Source organism: Arvicola amphibius, chromosome 10 (assembly GCF_903992535.2).
Source record: "Arvicola amphibius chromosome 10, mArvAmp1.2, whole genome shotgun sequence".
Taxonomy (NCBI): domain Eukaryota; kingdom Metazoa; phylum Chordata; class Mammalia; order Rodentia; family Cricetidae; genus Arvicola; species Arvicola amphibius.
This window is the reverse complement of record NC_052056.1, coordinates 6,555,474-6,580,996: the sequence shown is the minus strand read 5'-3', so window position 1 is coordinate 6,580,996 and position 25,523 is coordinate 6,555,474. Positions and strand designations below refer to the sequence as shown.

The 25,523-nt window shown below is 43.5% G+C and overlaps 1 protein-coding gene across 3 annotated transcripts in view; it reads left to right on the top strand.

Annotated features, from left to right (window-relative positions):
* The window catches only part of Itsn1 (intersectin 1), a 179,817-nt gene that overhangs the window by 31,388 nt on the left and 122,906 nt on the right, over positions 1–25,523 (top strand). For all 3 annotated transcript variants that reach the window (XM_038345999.1, XM_038345998.1, XM_038345997.1), the window contains exons 2-4: positions 20,052–20,111; positions 22,619–22,711; positions 23,940–24,003. In XM_038345999.1, the coding sequence (XP_038201927.1) occupies positions 20,084–20,111; positions 22,619–22,711; positions 23,940–24,003 (185 nt within the window). In that variant the 5' untranslated portion in view covers positions 20,052–20,083. The remainder of the gene's footprint in view (positions 1–20,051; positions 20,112–22,618; positions 22,712–23,939; positions 24,004–25,523) is intronic.

Here is a 25,523-nt window from a genome sequence, read left to right as displayed (position 1 = left end):
TTCTCTGTCCACCTGTTCCCAAAGCTGCTTATAAAATAACTACTCTGAGGCTTAATATTAGTTACATACTCTTTGGCCTATTAGCTCAGGCTTCTTATTAACTTACATCTTAAATCAACCCATTTCTGTTGTTTTATATTTTATCATGAGGCTTGTGGTTTGTTACTTTACATCTTGCTTCATGGGCGGCTACATGGTGACTGTCTGACTCTGCTTTCTTTCTTCCTGCATTCAGTTTAGTTTTCCTGCCTAGGTATATTCTGCCCTGCCATAGGCCAAAGTAGCTTCTTTATTAACCAATGGTAATAAAACATATTGACAGCATACAGAGGGGAATCCGCAACAACAGATGGATAAGAGCAATGGTGCATTTTTCTCCAGCAGCAACCTGCATTGCGCCTTGTAGTAGGAGGCCTCTTGTTTGTTCCTGGTTGCTCAGCCCCAAAATAACCACACAGAAACTGAATTAGTTAAACCACTGCTGGGCCCATTAGCTCTAGCTTCTTATTGGCTAACTTTTACATCTTAAGTTAACATATTTCTATTAATCTGTGTATCGTCACGTGGCTGTGGCTTACTGACAAAATTTTGGCAAGTCTGTCTCTGGCAATGGCTCCATGGCTTCTCCTGACTCCGCCTTCTTTTTCCCAGCATTCAGTTTAGTTTTCCCCGCCTACCTCTGTTCAGCCGTGCTATAGGCTCAAGCCAACTTTGTTTATTCATTAATGGTAATCACAGTATACAGAGGGGAATTCCACATCAGTACCTTCTAGAACTTTGAAAGCTGGACAGCAGGGATGTCCACCTCTGTTCTAGCTTGTTTTCGCTAAGTCTTCCAGCAAAGCATGTGATAGCTTCAGCACTAGGGTCACATCCTCTAATTCTGATGGATAGAATTAGGTAGTTCTGTGCTGCTATGATAAGGCACCGCAGCCAGAAGACCTTATGGAGCAGAGCTTAAATTTTGGCTTATGGTTCCAGAGGGGCAGATATGACAGCAAGAGCGGGAACCTGGGAGCTCACATCTTTAACCGCAAGCAAATAGAACAAATAGGAAGTGAGGGGATACTATAAACGCTCAGTGTTGTAATTCCTTTAGCTTGGCTGCACCACCCAAACCTCTCCAAACAGCAGCCACACCCGCGAACTAAGAATTCAAATACCCGAGCCTGTGGGGGCATTCCTCATCAAACCAGAACAGCTAGGAGGACTGACAAAGATCCTGTATGGTTTGGGGCTTCAGGGCCTCCCTGACTATGGAGGTGTCCCACACTGAGACTGGGGTTTATTTAGTCATTCATTGCCCCTATAGTCAACATCATCTGGAGTCTAAATTAATTGATGTCACACATCAGAGTCATTATATTTTGAAAGAGAGATAATGAGCTCTTGTGATTTAACTCTTAGAAAGAGTAAAATTTTCAAACAATACGATATAATTTATGATACTGTGGAAGTCAAGGTAATACATTAAAAATTTTGTTTTACCAAGGGATACAATAGCGTTGGTATATTTAAGAATTTACCAAGCTTTATTTAAAGCCAGAATTGAGGCAGACAGTTTCCTCGGGATATCTTAAAATTTCCTCTTAGTATCTCAGGAGTATTGATTGGTCTGGAGGTTGAAGAGGGAAATAAACATTTATTTTAAGCAGGCTTCCTTGTAGTGGCACAAGGCTAAAAGAGAGTAGTAGCTTCCCAGCCTGTGAACAGCAGAGAAATCACAGCCTGTAAACGATAAGAAATGAACAGGAGGTGGTGTGCACCTTTAATCCCACACTCTGCAGGCACAGGCAGGCAGATATCTGTGAGTTGGTCACCCTCCTGACATTGCAGACTCTGCAGGCTGCTTGAAAGGGAAGCAGAGGGGAGACCACCTGTGGAGAAAGGGGCTCCTGTGTCTGTGAGATGCTTTTATGTAGTCAAGGTTCTCCTGTCTGAAATAGGAGCATATTTGCAAAGATATTACCTGCTTGGAAATTCCTGAGTGTGTCCAGGTTTAGTCGGCTGTATTCCGTTGGCTGTGTCGTATCTGACTGTATTGAGGGGGAGAAAGAATTATTTCACCAAGAGTTGCTGTTGAGAGGAGTTAGACATATTGGGTGTGTTTAGGAAGAACCTAGCACTGTACTCATATACCAGCTGTTAAAGTTTCCTTATAACAATGGCTCTTGAAAGGTACAAATAAGACACTTAAAGTTTACCTTTTATCCTAGCCATCTGTCTGACAGACTCATTCTTGTTGAATCAGAGTTGAGAGAAAAAAAATGAATATCTGAGATCTGAAGTATTGGTTGACACCCCTTTGTTTCTAAAGCTATTGGTTTCCCAGGCTAGTGTGCCTTGCTGTATACTTCAGTCTTGCACTTTACGCTGAATTCCTTCTGTCCATTGAAGGATAGAGCTGTCAGTTCCTGTTGGTGAGTGTCAATGGATTTAGTCTCAATCATAACTGTTTCTCAGTCTGCTCCTGAAGAACAGTAGACCCCTTGGATTGTTTAAAATGGCTTTATTTCTCACCCTGAAGCAGTTTTGCTCTACTTATTTGTACCTGGGCATGGAAATCTAGAGGTCTACCTTGTCTTACTTGCTACTTGCTACACTCTGGAGGGTAATCAGAGACTCGCATCTGCGGGGCTTGAGATACTGCGCTGACTGAACCAGAATATAACTAGCAACGTGATTAAATAAATCAGTAGCTAAGCGGATGCAAGATGTTTACATTCTACCTCGTTCGCAGGCGTGTTGTTAGAATCGGTATAATTAGATTTTAAAAATGTAGACCGTATTTAAGCTTTTCACAGATGCGTGCTATATAAAAAACAAGGTGTTGTTAGCATCTCATTTTTTTTTTGTCTTTGACACTAGAAATGTATGTTGCATTCTCTAATTTCCTCGTGTACGTTCTAATAAATGTTTTGAATTTGTGGTCTTGGCTGGGATGCTATAAAATCCTTCTGTCCCGTTTTTAGTCCTAAGCGATGAGTCTGGGTATGGCTAAGTTAATTGCAAGGTAATTGAACTGCGTGTGCTAAGTGCTCGCCTGCACATCCTCTGGCCTCTCCACTTTCAGGGTTGGGTTACTATTTACAGTAACACCTTTCACGGGGACTGGGCAGTCTGAATCAGTTTGCCTGTTGTCTGGCTATCTTGTGCCAGTGTTTGTCTGCTTCTTCCTCTCCTGCCCATCCCTTTTTCTTATATTCCAAGAGGGATAAGCTCTTTTCCACCTTCCCTGAGATGCACATAGCCACGAGCTTGTCACACAGTAAGACAATCTGATACATGTAGATTTTGCCACCTTCAGGTTGCAGGATGTGAAGACCTAAGGATTTGGGCTGGTGGCTTCTCGGGGGGGGGGGGGTGGAACTCCTCTTTTTGCAAGTGGTTTTTTATTTTTTTTCCTATTCATGGTTAGTCTTTGTTATGTTTATGTTTAGATATAAATAAACACGTAGGATAAACACTTAGGATCAAATGAGATGACTTATAGAAACACCATTCAGGTGGACAGTTGCCAGTGGTTTCTGGAGTGTTTGAAAATGGCTCTCATTTTATCTACAACTTGGATCTTATTTAAAACACCTTGTTTTTTTTAAAGGTCCTTAAAAGCCAGTAATCACAGGCTTTGATATAGGAACATAAAACAAACAGGCAGCCTCTGATGTTGGCTGAATTTCTTTGATTTTTCAGGCCAAATAAATGAAAACTGTTTCTGAGAATAGTGTGTGCTATTGTGTGCAGATCGAGGGACCTTCCAAACATTTTGACTGTTGGTATTCTAGCAGAATGTTTATGGGATGCACTACCTAGTTTCCTAAGGAAGGGAGGAAGGAAGACAACTTGCCTCCTGTGCGTTAGAATCTTCAGCTGAATGTTCTGATTGCTTTTTTATTTTCTTGAAAAGGTGTAAGTTCAGTCTTACTAATTGCACTTTATATTGTGTATTTTTCCCGGAACCATGGGTAAATGGTGTGAAAATCATGTGGATGATCTTATATACAAGGTTTAAGAGCTAATAGGTCATTTCTGTTCTATTCCTTGCAACATGTTTGGTATCAAAGTACATTGTAAAATCCTTTCTTTTTGCTTTGATGTTTAGTTGTTGCTTTTAGCAATGAGAACTGGCTCCAAACCTTACTGTAATTTTTCACTCTTGGAGGAATCAGTAGGGAAAAACTCTTGCTTATTCTGAATTTATGTAGGTGATGACTTAGTGGCTGCTGGAGATGAGGGGGTGATCACATGGCTCTCAGTATTTCATTCAATACACAGCTTCTAAGTGTCTATGGCCCAGCCATGTGACAGATACTGGGAATCCCAAGGACAAACCTTGCTCTCAAGGGAATAGGAGAGTCAGTAAGCAGGAGTCTGCAGCCAAAGTCTACACCAAGAGCTTGCAAAGAGCACAATAGAGAAAAACTTTCTAGACTCAAGAGGACAGAGGAAGGGAGGGAGTCAGGGAGCCTGGGCATGGTTCCATAAGGGAAACCACTCTCTCTGGGGCTACTTGAACAAAGCCACACCTCTTAATAGTGCCATTTCTTATGGGCCAAGCATTCTAAAGGGGCCATACCTATTCAACCACCACTGTGTGTGTGTGTGTGTGTGTGTGTGTGTGTGTGTGTAAAAGAGAGAGAGAGGGAGAGAGAGAGAGACAGAGACAGAGACAGAGATAGAGAGAGACAGAGAGACTGGAGGTGCAAACGCCAGTTCATAGCACTGAGTTAACAGTAGTCTTGCTGAAGACAGGCCAAGGCTTAGACATCCAAAACGAAGGGTGAGGAACTTGTTTCATGATTAACTGTCAAGGTGAGGGGATTCTTCCTAAACTGCCTTACTTAACAGAATCTCTCTAAAATCAACCTAGACATGCTGAAGACAAGAGGGAGTTGAGGGAGGGGCATATTTGAGAAAGCTCAAAGAGGCCTGGCTTAAAAGTTGGTCCAAAGAATCAGGGTTAGGAACCCTCTGGGTTCAGTACCACTTCTGTTTAATACCTGCATTTTTTTTTTTTTTTTTTTTTTTTTTTTGATGAGCCTACTGAGGCTTAGAAGGAAGCTAAGCAGCACACGTGGGCTGGAGCTGGATGCTTTGTCTGTGGTTAAGGTTAACTGTTGCCCTTGTGACTGCTGCCTGTGGTGGCTCATTGTCACTGCCTCCTGGGAATGGAGAGACTTGTTCCTGCCAGTGCCTTCCCAAAGGTGTGATCCCTCCTGGAGCGGCTTCCTTAGGCTGTGCTGTAGTAGGAATCTAAGTGTTAGCCACTTTATTGAAATGGAGCACAGATGGTGAATCTGTACCAGCCTAGTTCCGACTCTGCTTTCTTTAAATAGGCAACAGAAGAACTTTTTTTTTTGTAAAATTTCTGTATGTTGCCTCTTATAGGAGGGAAATGAAAAATAGGATTTCAGATGTTCTCAATGTAAAGGTTAATTTAAGTCATTAATCGACAGTCTATTTTCATGGAAAATTCCATAAATGTGGGTGGATAATCCTGTAAGCCCTATGAATCAGCTGTTTTAATAGTGACTGTGACTAATTTTGAGTGACTTCATTCAGTTTTCTGAGAGTAATAAAAGGAGTGGCTTTTATAGCTCCAGTTCTCTGCGGCTTCTGTAGTGTATATTGAGAGAAGAAACCAGCTTGTTTGGCACGTGGGAGACTGAAGCAGGAGGATCTCAAGTACAATCCCATAGAACAATCATATCTCAGCTCTCTCTGATGGCAGGGAGGGGCGTGTGTGGCATCCTTTGGGATGCCTTCCTTGACTTCCTTATAGGCTGGTGTTGTGGCACCTGCCTTTGATCTTTGAAAACCAAAATAAATGAATTAAAGAAGATGAGTCTTAAATTCTTTCATGCTACCTCCTCCATTCATCTCCACCCCTTCTTTGAGCCGGCTTTCTACCAAGCCCTGGCTGGCTCTCCTGGAACTCACTGCATAGACCAGGCTGGCGCAAAAACTCAAGAGATCCTTCTGCTTCTGTCTCCCCAGTGCTGGTATTAAAGACACTGACTTATGTCTGTATGTCAGGTCTGGGGCTGCTCTGGACTTGATTGCCGCACTTGACACAGCTTCCTTGGCTTGGAATCAGGTTGTGCTGTGTGCTCCACCAATAGTGGAGTGCTGCCCTGCACTCCCTCCTCTGTTGCTTTCATTTCTTTTCCCCCAGAATGTCGGTGTCAAGTGTGTGTTGCAGTGCTTAAGTCCTACTGGCTGCCCTTCATTCCCTAAAGACAGTTCCTACTTTTTCTGTGGGAGACACTGGTTTTTCCTCTGGGCTTTCAGCCTTGGGGAAGTCCCCAGTTTCTCTTATTTGATCTAATGCACATGGAAATAGTAACTAAATCATTGTTTAAGCTCTGGATTGTTAGTGCATATTGTACAACCTACCTAGCTTTTAGTGTTTTGCTTTGTTTTCCTCTTTGTTTTCTAAAATAAAGTACCACATAACTCTGTTCTGGGTGAGAACTTTTTCAGTCATGCACTTGGTTATGCCACTGTCGTAACCTGTTCTGCCCTGTTGAGCACACAGCGAGATCACTCTTTCTGTTTCCACACGGGGTTTTGTTGTGCGTCGTTATTGTTCTCAGCTCTGCCTTTATCTTCCAAGTGCTGAGTTACAGGTGTGTGCCACTGTGCCTGGTTCAAGAGCTAGCGATGGCTCAGTGGATAAAGTAGCCTGCCGCCAAGCATGATAGCCTGAACTCAATCCTTGGGACCTACCTGGTGGGAGGAGAGACCTGACTCCCATAAGTTGCCCTCTGACCTCCACACATGTGCTGAAACCCATGTACAAGTGTGTGTCCGTATAGGCAAAAATAAATTAATAAGTATGTATACAGGCACAGATAAATAAATAATTTCAAAAAAAATCTTTTAAGTGGCGCTGTAAGAGGAGAATGCTCATTGTGTCCCAGCTGCCCAGACCCGAATAATCACACAGAAACTATTAATTACAGCAGTGCTTGGTCTGTTTGCTCTGGCTTCTTGTTAACTATCTCTTACATCTTAAATTAACCCATTTCTACTAATCTATGTATCACCATGAGGCTGTGGCCTACCAGTAGGTGTCTTTCTCCTTTGTCAACTATGTGGTGTCTCTCTGACTCTGCCTACTCTCTTCCAACCTTGCTATATTCTGCCCTGCTATAGGCCAAAGTGGCTTTGTTCATTAACCAGTAAGAGAAACACATATACAGAAGGACTTCCCACGTCATCTTCCCCATTTAGTCTAAATAAAAAGGAAGGTTTCGTTTGCACAGAGGGACTACTTCTTCGTCCCAGCTGCCTGGTTAGCTTAGCCCCCAAATAACCACACAGAAACTCTATGAATTAAATCACTGCTTGGCCCATTAGCTGTAGTTTCTTATTGGCTAATTCTTATATCTTAATTTAACCCATTTCTATTAATCTGTGTATCGCCATGTGGCAGTAGCTTACTGGGTAAAATTCCCAGTGTCTGTCTCAGGCAGATCCATGTCATCTCTCTGACTCTGCTTTCTTCCTCTCAGAATTCAGTTCTGTCTTCCCCGCTTACCTAAGTTCTGCCCTATCAGTCCAAGGTAGTTTCTTTATTCATTAACCAATACAAGCAACACATAGAAAGAAAGACCTCCTACACCAAGGTTTTAACTTTAACATAGTAAAATTACATATAGTAAAACAGTTATCAAACAATTATAGTGGCTAAAAATATTTAGTCTATTTACATTTGGCAAATTAAGTAAAATATTCTTATTTTTTGTAATTAGCCCTCCCACCAGTGCTGAGAGGGCTCTCCTTAATATCAGGAATTTCTATTATTTATTTATTTATTTATTCATTTATTTATTTAGGTTTTCCAAGACAGGGTTTCTTTGTGTAACCTTGTGTCCTAGAACTTGATTTGTAGACCAGGCTGGCCTTGAACTCACAGAAATCTGCCTGCCTCTGCCTCCCAAGTGCTGGGATTAAAGGTGTGGTCACCATGCCCAGCTAGGCATCTTTATTGATTTTTCTGGCCTTCATTTGTTGCTTTATGGTAAGTTTTTCAAGGTACAGTGCCTTTAAGAAAGTTGACTAGATTCCTAAGTAAAATTTCCCTCCGACAAAAGTTTGATATGGTCAACCGAGTTGTCTCTAGAAAAAGGCTTTTCCAGAGAGGAGTGAGAGTTGGTTTTATAATGTCCACACTTACAGGAATGATACTTAGTGATTTGCGTGTCTAGTGAATGAACTCTTCTTCCCTTCCATACCAATAATTAAAATCTTCTCAGTCTTAACTGGAATCCAGAAGCTTAGTAATCTGAATGAATTTTGCAATAATGAAATTAGCTACAGCAAACTCTTGATAGAACAAACCTGCTTAAAAGTGGAATTTTAGATGTATTAGATAGCATTTAAACATGTTTACCTAAATAGAAAATCAGTTTATACAAAGTATTTGGTATTAGAAGAATTTGGACCTTTCTTAAGTACAAAATTGAGAAAATTTGAATATTTTTCTCTTCTTTATTTTGAGTCATACTGTCTTTGTGAATCTTTTTTTTTTTTTTTTTTAATCAGAAACTTCGTAATTTTCTTTCCTGAGCTTTAATGGATCCACTTAAAGAGCACGTGTCAGGCATGGTGGCGCTCACCTTTAATCCCAGCCCTTGGGAGGCAGAGGCAGGTGGATCTCTGTGAGTTCAAGGCCAGCCTGGTCTACAGAGCGAGTTCCAGGACAGCCAGGGCTACAAAGAGAAACCTTGTTCAAAAATTAAAAACCAAGACAAAAGAACACAGTCCCTGGTGGCGCTGACGGCAGCAGCGCTTCGGCTTCCCGCATTTTCTCAGCTCCAGGCCGTTTGTTGTACGTCTTGATCAGGTGAAGTGGCATGAAATGTTGGAACCTTTGTCTGTTGCTTGCAGAAGTAGTCTGGTTTTCTGCCGAATTTTAGTGATGTTAATGCTTTGAACACCTTTAGTCCTAAACCTTCCAAGTAGTAATAAATCTTGTGTGTAGAGGTGCTCTGTGTCCGTTAGCAGAGCACAGCCCTTTCTGCTGATGACTGCCCTGTCCTTGGCCTCCATTCACGGTTAGCAGTGCCTTTGCTGGCATTCCATTGCAGGTGTACCCACTCCCTCTTGGACTTCACCCCTTCCTTCATCAGCATGGTAAATAGTCTTCAGCTGTCGGAGGAGGCAACAGCATCTATGTCTGATCAGACTCTTTGCGCCTTTTCTTGTTGCCCTGACTAGACAAGGGTTTAGCAGCCTAGAGAGATTTAAGAGATCACAAAGCATCTCCCTTGAGTTTCCACGGGTTCTAACTGGCTGGAGAGTCTAGTTGTCGTTGCTTCTCATGGTGGGGCCGCATCTGTGAGAAGTCAACTGTGTGAAGTGTTTGCAGGCTTCTCCATCATGTGTCTGTTACAGATTCACTGCATACACTCAGTGTAATTCCAGTGTCAAATGTTTATGATGATTGGCTCTTTTATAGGCTCATTTCTATGTGCATGTATGGGTGTGCGTCTGTGCATGGGTGCCCAGGGAGGTCAGAAGAGGTCATCAGATCCATGGACTGGAGTTGTGAGCAGTTGTGAACCACCTGACAGGGATGCTGGGAATTGAACCTGGGTCCTCTACAAGAACTGTATGTGGTTTCAATCATGAGGAACCCTCGCTATCCCCTATTGGCTCGTTTTTGTTGTTGTTATTGTTTGTTTTGTTTTTTGTTTTTGTTTTTTGAGACAGGATTTCACCCGTTGCTTTAGAGCCTGTCCTGAAACTTGCCCTTGTAGACCAGGCTGTCCTTGAACTCACAGAGAGCCGCTTACCTCTGCCCCCTGAGTGCTGGGATTAAAGGCGTGCGCCGCCGCCACCACCACCTAGTTTTAAAAGCAGTGCATTCATGTTTCATTTCCTTTCACGATGCTCCTCTGCCTATGTAATGCATCCTTGTTGCAGCTAGCCGAGTGTTTTACTGAAGTAAGCCGAAAAATCCAAGAAGTTGGAGTATTGTGGAATCACCTTGCATGCAGGGTGCTTTCTGTGTAGCAGCTGAATAAAGACTCTAAGACCTCCCAGGACCTGGTCTCCTGTTTCTGCTGCTCAGCTTTGAGCCAGGCTTGGTTGCTGATCTGACTTTTCCAAAAACAAACAAACAAAAACTAGATAGTTCCTTTGGAATGTTACTTTACAGTAGTAGGTGATTCCTTTGGAATGTCCCTCTACAGTAGCAGGTGACTTGAGTGTAAAGAGCTCAAGAGGAGACTCGCCATGACTCATTTTTCTCAGAAACTCAGTCTCCTTTTGGTGATCCCTCATTTGTCACCTTTGTATTGCAGCTGTGTCCTGTTGCCTAGTGAATTCTCCTCTTTAAATATTAGAATAAGGGTAATTTAGGAGAACTAAAGTTCAGATCTGCTTCTGGGAGTGCTCTAGGCAAGATACCCCAGCATTCCTCTGTGGGAGGTAAGCTGGAAGAAAGAACTAGTGAGTGTTGCCAAGTGACATGCTGACAGCTGGCCTGGCAGTGATTTCTGGACACTGGTCCTTCCTTCTTCCTCCCCCAACCCAGACACGTAGACACAGACAGACAGACAGACAGACAGACAGACACGTGCACGCACGCACACACACGCACACGCACACGCACGCACACACACACATATTCTGGGTTTGAAATCCTGTTCCCTTTTAGAAGGGGACTCACTAGTTTTCCAGACACAGTGTTAATGTCTGTAAATCTCCTCGCCCTTTTTCCCTTTAAGTCTCCACTCTTCAGTTTTTAGATCTAATTTGTAGTCAGCTGTGTGCTCCTTTACAGCACATATAGAAGCCGCATGACAATACGGCATTGATCAAGTTGCTATATGTTTGGGAGTTGTCTGACTTTCAATATCTTTTCTCTGTGTTTCTAAGGAGCTTTGTGTACCTTCTGCCTTATGTGTCATCTTACAGGGTGACATTCTGCTCTTTGCCCATCTGCTCAAATAACCATCACAAGAGTGGAATTTGTGAGTCTCACTTACTGCGTAGGTAGAGTCCCCCCTTTTTTTTGTTTCTGCTCATAGCAGACTTTCTCAAAAAGATTAGAGCTTTTCTTTCAACGTTTTTTGTTTATTCTTTACAATTTTACATACATACGCTATTCTGATCCCCCCCTTGCACTCCTGTTTCCCTATTGTCTTTATTAAAAATACCTTTTTCCTATTGTTAGTTTTGGTTTTGTTTATTGTCCCGTAGAGTTTGACTAGGCCTGTCTATGTGATCTTGAATTTGGAACAAACCGTCAGGGGCTGATGAGCACGCCATCACTGTGCATCTGAACTGTGCCTCTCCCAGAGTCTGCCGTTTGCTGACACACCAGGAGCAAGTGGTAGGACCCACTTTGCTCTCCGTAGCCGACTGTCAGGAGGCTGACTTCTGTGCCAGTATACACTGCTGCTTTGAGTTCGTGGTTGCCATGGCCATGCCTTGCTTAGAAGATGGTATTTCTCCATCCCTCTCCCTGTTTCTCCATAGTCTCTGGCTCTTACATTCTTCTGCCCCTCTCCTCGGTGTTCTGAGCTCTTAGGGGTGGTGTGAATCTCTTGTCTAAGTTTTAGCCTTCAGCTCTTCTTTATTCTCAGCATTTTGTGTAGCCATGGATCTTTGCATTTTCTTCCATTCCCTGCAAAGAGAGGCATTTCTTTTTACTGCCGGGGTCTTTTTCTGTGGGTATCTAGGGGTTGGTTTGATACTGTATCAGTTCAGCTAAGCACTCCATCTTACGTTCCTCTCCCCAGGGTCTAAGACCTCTGCAGTCGTGGGTTTTGAGCCAGGTTTGACAGCATTAAGGGTGGATACTCACAGAGATGGAGCCTCCCATCTCACCGGGAGCTGTTGGATATTGCCTAATAGTCATGCCACCCTCACACCAGAGGGCACTTCTTGCCTGTCTTCTTATTATTCAGGGTGTTAAGACATATTCTTCTGTTTTCTGTTTCTGCTCAGTGTTTCATAACTACAAAATTTATATTGATTTCAATATTCTATTTTGTAGATTTTTGACTTAAAATTATAAAATTTTTATAACTTTGAAACAGTTTAAAAACTGTCTCCTCCCCCTTTTATCTACTCTGTCCCTCAGTTTCTCTGTCTCCCTCTGCTACAGATTGAATCCAGGACCTCTTGTATGGTAGGCAAGTGTATTTTACCATTGACCTATAACCTCAGCTACTGACCTATAACCTCAGCCACTTACTGTTCATGAAATGAGTAATTGTATTACCTAATACCATAACTGACTTTCCTGATGAGCCATCTCACCAGCCCACGAAGTGTTCTTTAAATATGGGGATGGAGAGGTTCCTCTGACCCTTCATCCTTCTAGCCAACCAGCCTTCCTTTTTTAGGGGACACTCATTTAGTCGTCAGTGTTGCCAGGTGACTGTAAACTTGAAATAGCAGGAGGGTGCATATAAACGGAAGCCACTTGTAATCGATCCCTTGTCCTGTCATGATAGTGGCATGTCCCAGTGGGAAACGAGGTGCAGGACTGCCAGTTAGCGGACAGCCTGGGCCACACACAGAGACCTCGTCTTAAATACTGAGAACAGGAGACATAGCTCAGTGGTCGAGCACTTAACTGGCTTGTGCAAACCTTGTATCCGAGGCCTGGAGTCCCAGCACTACAGAACACTCCACCATTAGTAGCTTTGTCCTATAGTGTTGAGACCACGTGTCTGTGTGTTGCATGGAGCTGCCTGGCAGCTCAGACCCCCAAGATAATCACACAGAAACTATATTATTTAAATCACTGCTTGGCCCATTAGTTCTAGCTTCTTATTGGCTAATTCTTACATCTTAATTTAACCCATTTCTATTAATCTTTGTATCACCACGTGGCTGTGGCTTACCCGTTAAAGTTCCGGAGTCTGTCTCTGGAGGGGCCACATGACTTCTCTCTGACTCTGCCTCCTTTCTCCCAGCATTCAGCTTAGTTTTCCTGCCTACCTAAGTTCTGCCTTGCTATAGGTCCAAAGCAGTTCCTTTATTTATCAATGGTAATCACAACATACAGAGGGAAATCCCACATCATCTGTGTGTGTTCAGCAGTGGGTCAGTGGCCTCCTTACACTGAACAGCCACCTTCCGCCTCTCCCTGCTATGACTTCTGTTCTGATAGTTGTGACAAGCTTCCTTGTGTTTGTAAGAGGATTATTTTATAAGGTTATTCATAAGGAATATGTAATTATGAGATTTATTTGAGGGATTTGCTTTCAATAATTAAATGAAAACTTAATATATGTTCATAGTCTACTTTTTAGTCTTTGGATCATTAAGCCCAAATTAGCCCTTGTTTGGCATATTAGAAATGTGCCAGTCATATGAACTACATAATTATTGATTCTTCTTCAAGTATGTTTAAAGCTAGTTACAGTTATTTGATATAAATGAGATTTAAAGGTTGTAATGATGCCAATAATTCTGACTAGAAATTTTGTTCCTCATAATTAAAATTTGCCTACATTAAATTGTCAAATTTAGTGTTTATGTGCTAGAACCAAATCCCTAATTGTACATTTAAATTTTTAATAATTATTAAATATTTTATGTTCATCTGTATTTATGACAGGCAGACATTTCAAATACAGTGACAAGTCTATCTCAGCATGCTTTTCTCATCACAGATGGTGTTTATAAGTAGGGCCCAGCATTGGGGACTTTAGTAAGAACACCAGAGCCCCACAGGCCAGTGTCTGTTCTGCAAGCATTCAGTGATTAGCCCTCCTTTCTAAAGCAGAGACGAGAAGCTTCTTACATATCCTAGCAATGGTTTAATAAATTCAACATCATCCACACTGAAAAGCCCCGTTTGCCCAGTTCTTCATTTCTTAGCATTTAGCTTGTTTTCTGTTTTCTTTCATAGATAGGAGTCTTTGCCTTACTCCTACTACCTAAGTCTAGGCTAAATATGTAATTGTGTAGCATGTACAAGGTTCTGGCTCCGTTCCTAGCAGTGCTCTCTATCCAGAAGTCTGAAGCCCGGCAGCATGTTTGCTGTTTTAGGAATTTACCCAAAGCACATACTCTGTGCTCCATGCAAAAGAAGATAAAATTTTATTCTTTGGAAAAAGGCAGAAAGGAGATATAAATCCCAGGTGTCAATGCAGGTTGCCTACGGCTGGGGAAATTGGGTTTCCCTTCTCTCCTCAGTTTTCCGAATTCACTCTGTTATCTTCTGTCCCTTTTCATTGATAGACAGGAATTGTGGGCAGCCGGGCTGTAGACATGGCGGTGAGCTGTAAATATTTCAGAAGAATTTGTTTGTGTTCTGTTGTTTCTCTGTGTAGCCCTAGCTGTCCTAGCACTTGCTCTGTAGGTCATGTTGGGCTCAAACTCACAGAGATCATCCTGCCTCTGCCTCCCAAGTTCTGGATTAAAGTTGTACACAACCAGTGCCCGGCCAGAAGGATTTTTTTTTTTTTTTAGCAAGAATTAATCAACAAGACATCCAGCTTCCGTATAACAACAGATGCTTACAATTTCAGAGTGTGCGCCTCCATCTGAGAAGTGAACACTTGATTTATAGCTCAGTGTTCTAATGGCCGTATACTGCCTCCCCTCAGTTCCTTCTGTGGGCTGCTGTTTCATCTTCTTCCTCCGTTCTCCAGCAGGGTCTTCATGGACTCTATCAGTGTCCTTGTCCGCTCTCGGCTCCGCCCTCACTGCTTTCTAGGACTCAGTACTTTCTGATTAAGTTCTTTTTCTTGAAGGGTCATAACCGCAGACTGTGGAATCACTGACCCACTGTGCCGTCTATGCAGTTCCCCCATGTCAGTGACTCACAGGCCCGCCGTCGGACTAAACTGGCTGGTACACATCAGATGTGCTTCAGTTGTTCCTTAGTTCTTTTCTGATCCCTACACATGCTATTCACATTCCTTATTCACTCTCACTCGCTGACAGCTCTTCTGTAGCAAGGGTCATGCTAGTAAATCCTCAACTAAGCCAACTCAGTTTCTTTGGGACATTCTCGACCAGTATCTAGATTAGGAGAGGACTTTGAGTTGTCCTTTGAATGAGATAAGACCTTCAAACCAGCTTTTAAGATAATCTTAAAGTTATCAATAAAAGTTTCAATAAAAAGATAAAAACCCAAACTGAAACAGTAGATCTGGGCTGCTGTGCAACACTAGTGAAAAGGCCAGGCGTGGAGGTGTTGACTTGTGAGTCCTCTCCAGCAGCTGGGTGGAGGCAGAAACGGAGCCCTGCAGGTTGTGCTCAGGCTTCCTTATGTGTGTGCACATGCCACACAGACAAACTCACACATACACTGAAAACCCTGGTTCCACCTTCTGTTTGTATGCTGTCTTTAGAAAAATCTCTGAGTTATCGTACGACGTACTTGGTTTTATTATGAGATTTCACGCGTGTTTACCGTTTACCATTGTTTACCCCTAAGGGTCCCACTCACTTAGCACTGCTGCCCTTGGGATCAGTGACCGGCTGTGTAGCTGACTACAGCAGTGTGTGTCAGCCTTCTGCTTTCCACCCCAGAGCAGCTGTGTGGCTCTACGCCGTCCGTGCCAACACAGGGCACGGTCAGACATTTTCACATTAGACTGTGGCAGAGAGTGGCAATGGCGTGTGCTCCCCTGGTGGCGGACCTGCGGGTCGTCATTTTGTGTGCTTGTTGAGTTGAAGTTGTTAGTCCTCTGTGTCTGCTGGACATGGGCTTCATGCCTGATGTATGTGTTAGAAGTGTTTGTCTACTGTGATTGGATTTATTCTCTTTATCTTTGCTATCTGTGTTGAAAGAAACTGACTTAACACACAAGCATATCTTCCAGTCTTTAAAACATCTTTTATTTAAAGCTTGTGTGCTTTTCTGTGATAATTTTTGTGTTCGATGACATTTGGGTCAGTGTTCTTTCATTTATTCTTCAGGGTGCCTGCATGGCTATGTAGCTGGTCTTGCTCTGTCGAAAAGGCTTGTTTCCCCTTTAAGTTGCCTATACAGTTTTGCCAAAAATCAGATGGCAAACATGTGTGGCCAACCTCTAGGCAGCGGTTCTGAGGTTCTTGACTGTTGTCTTCTAGAGACTCTTGGAATCAGATGGGGTAGCGCCCCATCTCCTCCCCCTCCGCTGTGCTCTTCTTAATTCTCAGTGGTCCTTCTATTTCTGTGTAGTATGAATGCCAGCTTTCCAGTTCCCATTACAGGTCTTGGGATTTTGATTGAGATTGCTTGAAATGCTCAGGTCTGTTGGAAGAGACTCGCTGGTCTAACCAATTGAACCTTACAGTTTATGATAGTATTTTTCCATTGCTTAGATCTTCTTGAATTTTTTTCTTAGTAATATTTTGTTGTTTTCAGTATAAAGGACCAGTGTTTGTTTGTTCTAAACAGGGTCTCACCTGTATTCCAAACTACTTAACATTTGACACGATCCCCCTTAGCCTCCCAAGTGCTGCTATTGGTGGTGTGGTCCATGTGTCTTTTCTTTCCTGTAATTTGTGAGCAGTGTTAGAGTCTTGTGGTGCTAACTCAAATTAAGGTGCCCTAACGGTAGGTGAGACACGTCCAACCTGAGATACTTATTTGCAAAATGAATGGCTCAGCAGGAAAGTGATGGGGTCTGGAGTGGCTGGGCACAAAGGATTTAATCACTTGTCTTTATTCTAGGGCAAGGAATGGAGGTGGAGGTTAGTCAGTCAGCATGAACATTAGATTCTCTACTGTGTGTTAAATACTTGCTTTAAAAATCCAGAGCTTGGGCTGGAGAGATGGCTCAGAGGTTAAGAGCATTGCCTGCTCTTCCAAAGGTCCTGAGTTCAATTCCCAGCAACCACATGGTGGCTCACAACCATCTGTAGTGAGATCTGGTGCCCCCTACTGGTCTTCAAACATACACACAGACAGAATATTGTATACATAATAAATAAATAAATATTTAAAAAAAAAAAATCCAGAGCTTGCTGGATGGTAGTAGAGTATACCAGCCCCTGGGAGGCAGAGGCAGGGTGATCTCTGTGAGTTCAAGGCCAGCCTGGTCTACAGAGTGAGTTCCAGGATAGGCTGCAAAGCTACAGAGAAACCCTGTCTCAAAAAACAAAAAACAAAACAAAAAAATCCGGAACTCAGCCAGGCATGGTGGCACGCACCTTTAGTCCCAGTGCTCAGGAGTCAGAGACAGGTGGATCTCTGAGTTCGAGGCCAGCCTGGTCTACAAAACTATTTCCAGCATAGCCAGGGCTACTTGAAAAACAAAACAAATTTGGAGCTGGGCAGTTTTGGGTGAGAAAGCACATGCACTGTCAGTCACAAAGGCATTGTTTGGAAGTTAAGTGAAGGAGCATGCTTTTGGGAAATGATGGCACTTGCAGATGTGCTGAGTGAGCCAAAGGGAAGGGCATGAGTGGCAGCTGCAGCCTCAGAGAATTGTCATGTCCACTTCTCAGCTGGACTGTCAGACCTCTGCGTAATGTGGCCGCTTGGCCACAGGTGTGTGTTCTGTCTTCCTGCTACATCAGAAGCATGTCACTCGTACAGAAGACCTGTAGCAACAACACAAGAGTTCAGCGACTCCCACAGACCGAAGGATATGGAGTCCAGGCCCTGAGTGCGCAAGCAAGATCAGGATTGGTTCTTAGAGTAGAGAGGAGCTACAGCCATCTCGCTTGGAGACTACAGTGTCCCCACAGACAGTGGCTCAAATTGGGAATTCTTTCAGTGTCCTGTCCAGGTCTCCATCCTGCCACAGACAGGTGGCTGCTTTGGTCTCCTCTTCCTGGGAGAAGGAAACTGGGATGGGAGAAACTGCATGGATAGAGTAATGAAGCGGGTCTGAGAGCCAAGCGGCCACTTGTGACTATATACTCTGTGCAGGGCCCTTACCGTAATCTAAGCCAGCGTGTGGATGGTGGCAGGCCCTTTCTCACCCTCCCCAGCTGAAAGTGCCCACGTTTGAGGAGCCTGACATTTGGAAGTGTCCCGAGGAAAGGGACATAGCAACCTCCTACCCACAGTTAGTGTAAAGGAGTATCTGGGGCCAGCAGAGGGGCACTCAGCGCAGTCAGGCAGCCAGCGATAAAGGAGGAACCAGAAGGAGCAGACTGTTCAAGAAAGAAGAAAACTAAAATGCGAATCCGTCAGAGGTCTGGCGTCCGTGAGCACTGTAAAAGCATGAAGGACGGGCGTGTAGGGCGGAAAGGGCTTCCGGAGGCTTGAAGATACTTGAAAGAGACTCCACCATCATGGAATTTCGGGTGTATTAAAGAGAGAACAGTGTACTTTAAAGCCCGTGTTTCTGTAAACTTTGTTTTTGCTAAGCTGTTGGGATGGTGTCTTCGCTGTGCAGGAATGGCGCCTCTAGCTGGCCTCCTGCATGCTGGGATTATCATAGACACAGACTGCCACATCTGACTAGATTTACCGAGGAGTTCTAATGAGTGCCTTGTATTCTTGTTGACTGTGGAAATTTACTGTAACAAGATTAAATTAGGTACTCTAATTTAATCTAGTTACTTTTCTATTGTTCTGGTAAAACATGATGATATAGAAGAAGGAGTTGACTTTGACTCAAGTTCCTGAAGGAAGAGAGTCATAATGGCAGAGTTCAGGGGTGATGGCTGGAACAGGAAGCGGGCAGAGTGCAGGGGTGATGGCTGGAACCAAAGCGGGCAGAGTGCAGGGGTGATGGCTGGAACCGGAAACGGGCAGAGTTCAGGGGTGATGGCTGGAACCGGAAGCGGGCAGAGTGCAGGGGTGATGGCTGGAACCGGAAGCGGGCAGAGTTCAGGGGTGATGACTAACCTAACTAATATGATTACAAGTTTGACTATATAAACGACTATTAATCAGTAATTTTTAATTATACATTACATGTTAAATGAGCTGTACAAACACAACACCTTAAACAAGAACAGATATACATACACACAATGTAACAAAATTGACCTTAAATCTGTATCAGTAGACCAAGATCCATACCAATGCAAAGTATTCACCTCTATATCAACCCATCCCCCTTTTTTTGGAAATTGACTGTGACCATTAATCACTTACAATCAACCCCCTTTAAATGAAAACAAACATTTATAAACAATCATTTTGGGAATTTAGGTGTAGTTTTCTCCAAATTATTTTCTGCTATTTGTTGGGCGAAGTATTTTTAGGGTTCACAGAGACCTTTTGGGGTGGGGGAATCTTGTTCCATCAAACCACATTAGTCTGGAAGGAATCCACAGGTTCTCATCTTCTATGGAAACAAAAGCAGAACCTCTTTTCCAAAGTAACATTCTTAGACTCAAATTTTGAAGTCAAGATACCTTTAAAAAAAAAGCTTATCAGCCCCCAGGATCAAATATTTTTTCAGCAGTTAACTCATTAACAGTCAAACTAGTCAAAGAAAATACAATAATATACATAATCCAGACTCTCTGTGTCTTTTCCATCTTTGACCTTTTCTTTATTATTTTTGTTCCTTTAACCCGTCTGTCTGCACTCTTTTATATTACTTTTACTGTCTTTAAAGACTTTGTTTTCTTTTTAAGAACTATTTACTTCTTTTTATAACTGTCTATACTTTTTCCTCTCTCTCCCAAGCCTACATACATCTTTAAAAACCCTGTGTCTTGTTTAGAGGTCTTTTATGGCTGAATCCGCCCTATTGTGTATCTGAAATCCTTTTCTGACAAGAAGTATTTTAAAACAGTAAGCAGCATGATTGTGGCAGTCCTGGACACTGGCTCCGCTCTCTCGGCCTTTTAACATGGTGGAGGTAGTTCACTGCCAGCTCTGGGGCCGCCAGGTGGGAGCTGTGCTCTCCACCTCAAGTCTGGGAAGCAGCTGGCCCATGCTGCCACCAAGTAACTTGCAGCACGCTCCAAGAGCCATAGCCATTCCTGCCATCAGCATGAACCCGGAAGCTGTCTCTTAAAGGAGCTGCAGTTTTTGCTGCTAATGCTGAGTCAGGAAGCCTCTTAAAGGAGCCGCCAGTAAACAGTGCCTATCTGAAAACATGACAGCATGTCAGTGTGTTTATATGCAGACCTGAAGTTTTCCTAAACTTCCTGTTACATTTTAATTGCAGGCGTCAATCAGCAAGGTAAACGTAACAGAACCATGGCTCAGTTTCCAACACCTTTTGGTGGTAAGTTTTGAAAATTTGTTTCAAATTTCAATAGAGGTTGGGGCCGTGATGGGGTGTTTCTGATGAATTAATAGAGTTGAGTTGGGCTGGGACGTAATTTAGGAATACAGTTCTGTGTTTAGTCTTCATTACCACGACAACAAACAAGCTCAATAGAGAAAGTTACACTGTCCACCCTCGTAGCTACCTTGAGATATGCTTCAAGGTATCCATTTGGACTCCATTTTATTTCGTTGGTTTGTTTTAAAGTAACTCTAAGACATCTTAACCTTTAATCCCTGAAGATTTTAGTGTGTTTATTTACTAAATGATAGAAACTAGAGTATAATACCATTACCAATTCATACATGTATTCCACCTATAAAATTTACATTGTATTCACTTCAACTTTAGGCAGTTTTTTTATTATTTTTTCTCAAATTGATATCCAAACAAGGTACGTGGGTAGTTGGCACTTCCCTCCTTGCTCTGACCCTGCCCGCCTCAGCGTCTTGTTGCACACTTTACCTGTTGAACTGAGCGGATCATGTCATACTCTTTCAAAGCCTGCATTTGAAGCACGATATTCATGCACGCCTTGTTTCCTTTGTCAGGGTGGAGATTGCACCTAGGGCCTAGAGTATGCTCGGCAAGCACTCTGTCGCCTAGTGGTCCTTCAGCCCAGACCCCAGTAACGAAACAATGTGCCATGCTCACAGGTGATCTCGGCAGGGCTGTGAACAGAGCACAAAGCTGGCCTGCCCTTTCAGGTTCCAGTGTTACCAAAAACCCCAACGAAATGTAAAAAGCAGACTTCCTGTGTCCGTTGTCAAGAGAGTAAGAGGGCACCTTGTGTCACCTGGGCACACCTGTGAAATTCTCTGGAATTACAGACAGACACGTGCAGACTTTTCCAGATCTTCAGTAATTTTTTTTTTGTTACAGGGATTTTTTTTTTTTTGTTTTGCCTTCTTAATTAACTATATAATTTTATTTGTTTATTTTTGGTTTTCATTTTGTAAGCATGAAGCTCAAGAGGATTGTGGAAGTCCCTTCACCTTTGTAGGGCTGCTGGCCTGCGAGGGGAGAGGGATCCATGTCAGGAGCTTTTCTGAGTCACATGACACAGTGCTTAGCCCTAGCATCTGAATGGAGGCTGCCTGTCACTGTCGCCCCCTACCCTGCAGAGAGGAGGGTGTTAGTTAGTATGTTCTGGGCACAGTAGCACTGTGTAAAACACCGGCATTGTACGTTCCCAGCTTGGGGACAGTGTCCGCTCCCACAGTTTCTCGTCCATCATCCAGAATTATTTTAGTGAGCTTGTTTTGGAAGACCAGGGACTGAAGACACATATTTGTTTGACTTGTGCCTCACTGAAGTTGCTTCTGAAAATGAATACTCTGATAAAACGTGTGTTCTGTGTTTGACCATTAGTTTTATCAGAATATCCATTTTCAGAATCAGCTTCCGTGAGGCATGATATAAACTTCATACAATTGACTACTTTTAACTGTGCCGTTTGGTGACCATTAGTGCATTTTCTGAGTCATACAACCATTACCCGATACTTGCATATTTTCATAGAGTCACAAGACTTTAGTTGTGTTGGAGTGCTGCCACCTCCACCACCACCACCACCACCGCCTCCTCCTCCACCACCACCGCCTCCTCCTCCTCCACCATCACCACCATCACCACCACCACCACCGCCTCCTCCTCCACCACCACCACCACCTCCTCCTCCACCACCACCACCACCTCCTCCACCACCACCACCTCCTCCTCCACCACCACCACCACCTCCTCCTCCACCACCACCACCTCCTCCACCACCACCACCCCACCTCCTCCTCCACCACCACCACCACCTCCTCCTCCTCCTCCTCCACCACCACCACCACCTCCTCCTCCTCCTCTACCACCACCACCACTGGCAGTACCACCATCACCCTCCCCACCAGTACTACCTGCCCTTACCACCACCACTGCTTTTATTTAATACTCATCTTAGATTTTCATAATTTTTACTGGTGACATTTTAGGCACCTGAAGGTAGAGTTTTATAGGCCTCAGGTACCTTAGTCTGTTTCTTAGTTTTATTGTTTGTTTGGTTGGTTTTGGTTTTTCGAGACAGGGTTTCCTTGTAGCTTTGGAGCCTGTCCTGGAACTAGCTCTTGTAGACCAGGCAGGTCTCGAACTCACAAAGATCTGCCTTGCCTCTGCCTCCCGAGTGCTGGGATTAAAGGCGTGTGCCACCAGTGCCTGGCTTCTTAGTTTTATGTAAATAAAATATGGACTTATTATGTCTTCATATAAACCTAAATGTAGAGTTATGGGACAAGTTTCTAGAAAGTATTTGTGCTATTTTAAAAATTGCTTTCTTCTTAATTTTAGACTTTAAACACATGTCCTCCAAGGACAGTGGTTTATTACACCATTTATAGCATACCGACAGAACTTTGGACATCATGTGTTTGAACATCTTACTCTTCTTGTTGAATAATTGTCTTCTTGTGTTTGGACTGCAGGTAGCCTGGACATCTGGGCCATAACTGTGGAGGAAAGAGCCAAGCATGATCAACAGTTCCATAGTCTGAAGCCGATATCTGGATTTATCACTGGTGTGTAGCCAGTACCTATGCTTTCTCCCTGAGCAGTAGAAAATCTGTCAGGCAGAGTGGAAGTGGGCACATATGACCAGTGGGCATTTAATCCGTTCTGTCCCCGTCTTGTCCCTGTATTTTTGTTGTTGCTGTCAGCGTGTGTTTTGGGGCCATCATGGGTGTGTGGAGGAGGTAGAGGGCAGCTTTGTGGAGTCAGCTCTCTCCTCCTGTCTGCCCGTGATTTTCAGCAGTCCAGCTCAGGGGCTCAGGTCTGGGGTGAACTTTTGCCCACAGTGCTCTTGGGCCCTCAAGCCTATATTTTTCAACTGCTTCTTTTGTAACACCTTCAGACCTTTTACAGTTCTTCATGATTGTCAGGCCACCTGCGGGGACATCTTTCTGATGGAATTTGTCTTAGGACTGCATTCTTTAAATAGGGTCCAGTCTGTGCCCTGAAGCTGCAGTTCTAATCCTGACTGGCCTGGGAAAACAACAGACATCAAACACTTCCTAAGGGTTTTATTGCTATCTCAAAGTCCTTTCCCTGCCTTTCTGTGACCTTGGCTCTTTGGTCACCATTCAGCAGTTCCCTGCAGGAAGAGGAACTCTGGTTTCCTAGGAGGTGTTTGTATTTGTTTTATGATAGATCTCCAATTGACTGATCAGCAGGATTCGGGGTTTTTTTTGTTTTTTTTTTTTTTGTTTTTTTTTTTTTTTTTTTTTTGGTGTTGCCTGTTCTGTTAGTGTCAAGTGTCAACATAGTAAAATCCTTTCATAGTGTTGTCAACTAAGGAGTCCTCTGTGTGTCTTCTTATATGCGATTCTCTTATTGTGACAAAATGCTCTGTAGATCAGGTGCTAAAACAGAAAGGCTCATATTAGCTCACCGGTGCAGGTCAGGACTGAGGTTCTGTTGCTGGCCTCCGACTTCACCAGGCCCCACTCTGCACTCTCCAGGACTCTCAGTTGCACCAGCCTGGGGGCGGTTTGGGTAGCTCATCTTGTTTAACCACAGCCTCAATTGGATGGTCTTTCCCAGCAAATACCCAGGTCTTTTCAAGTATTGAGTCAGGTGTTTGTTATGGATTAATTATTAGAGACCTCGGACCTTTCCCAAGGGGTCATTTGTGTTCATAGGATAACCAGCCTCCTCAATAATTTTAGAATTTTGCTATAAGAGGATTCCTGTCAGCTGCTGCTCCTCTGTTTTTTTTTCTGAAATCTTTCCCACTTTTTTTTTTTACAGGTGATCAAGCAAGGAACTTTTTTTTTCAATCTGGGTTACCTCAGCCTGTCTTAGCGCAAATATGGTAAGCTGAAATTTTGTATGAGCAGAATATAAAATAAAACACCGTCTTTCTCTATTTGTTTGGAAATACAATTTCTTATGTAGAAAGAGCATGCAAGTCTAGCCTGGACTATCCTGTTGCGTCTTCGCAGAGAATGCTTTTGCAAAGGGCTGCCGTTTGAGAGGTGCACTGTGCACAAACATGCAGTTGTGCTGGGATGTCCAGATGTGGGTAGTTTCCCACATTGGTGTTGGCTCCGTGCATGTCACTCACACTCACTCGTGTGCTCCCGTCTTCCCTTCTGGATTCTGAGAATTAGCAGCAGAATAACTGGTGCTTCGTACACTGCAAAGTGCGCGTTGATTTCTGCTGAAGAGCCTGAGTAGAACAGGCTGTCAGGTCCTGGAGATGGAGCGGTACCTAGACCGTAACTCCATGCTTTGAGTGTGCTGGTGTTACGGAGAACACTTGATATAAAGAAGGAGTTTGTAGTCCTAGGTGTAGCACTTTCTGTCTCTGCTATTGGGCACATTTATTTGCCATTTTCGATCTTGGTTTTTAATCTAGATAATTGGCATGTTTGTATTTTCTTTTATAAACTTGAGTGGATTAGCAGAAAAACTATACATGATGGATTTAGTGTGTGGCTTGACACGTCATATCATAGGCCATCAAAAGAAAACCCAGAAAGGTAGGTCTTACATCAGAGACTGGATCTTCCACCCTACTATACTTTTCAGCTATTTACTGGGTCGTATAACATACACACTGTTGTATCAGGTGTATCCGGATAGAAAAGCAATAACGCCAGAGTCCTGTGCTGTCTTTGGTTGTCTGCCATCTTTTTTCCTGGTTGTCAGTATTTTGGCAGCCAGTCTCTTTCCTTCTTTCCACTAGTGAGCTTGCTTCCATGACACTATTCCAGTTCTAACTGTCCATTTGAGCTAGAGAAGTAAAGGCTCCGAGAAACAGGAAGTGCATGTGCAGGAAGTCACGTCAAGCGGGCACAGGAGCTGTGTCCACTCACTTTGGTATCAGAATTGAGATGCACTTGTGTGGGGTCTGTTTGGACCCTCACAGGCTTCTTTTGGGTTGCAGCCTGGTGCGGTGCTGTTCCCTCCATTAAGGCTATCTCTAGAACCTGCTTTCCAGGGCTCCCGCACTGACTTGTGCTTGTCTGATGATACAACCAACGACTGAAATTTCATTCATGGAGCATCTTACCACCAGGCGCTCTAGCCCAGGGCACTTGAGGACTCATACACAGACCAATGTGAGCTATAGCATGGGACCCCATCTCAGGGACGAGAACAAAGAAGATACCAAAAACTTCGTTACTGAGGATTGAACCCAGCCCCTTGGAGGTGTGCCACCCAAGTGCTCATGTTGGATTGTGTCCCTGTGTCCCCATCTTTTAAAATTTTATTTTGGTCGGGCAGTGGTGGCGCACGCCTTTAATACCAGCATTCCAGAGGCAGAGGCAGGCGGATCTCTCTGAGTCTGAGGCCAATCTGGTCTACAGAGTGAGTTTCTAGACAGCT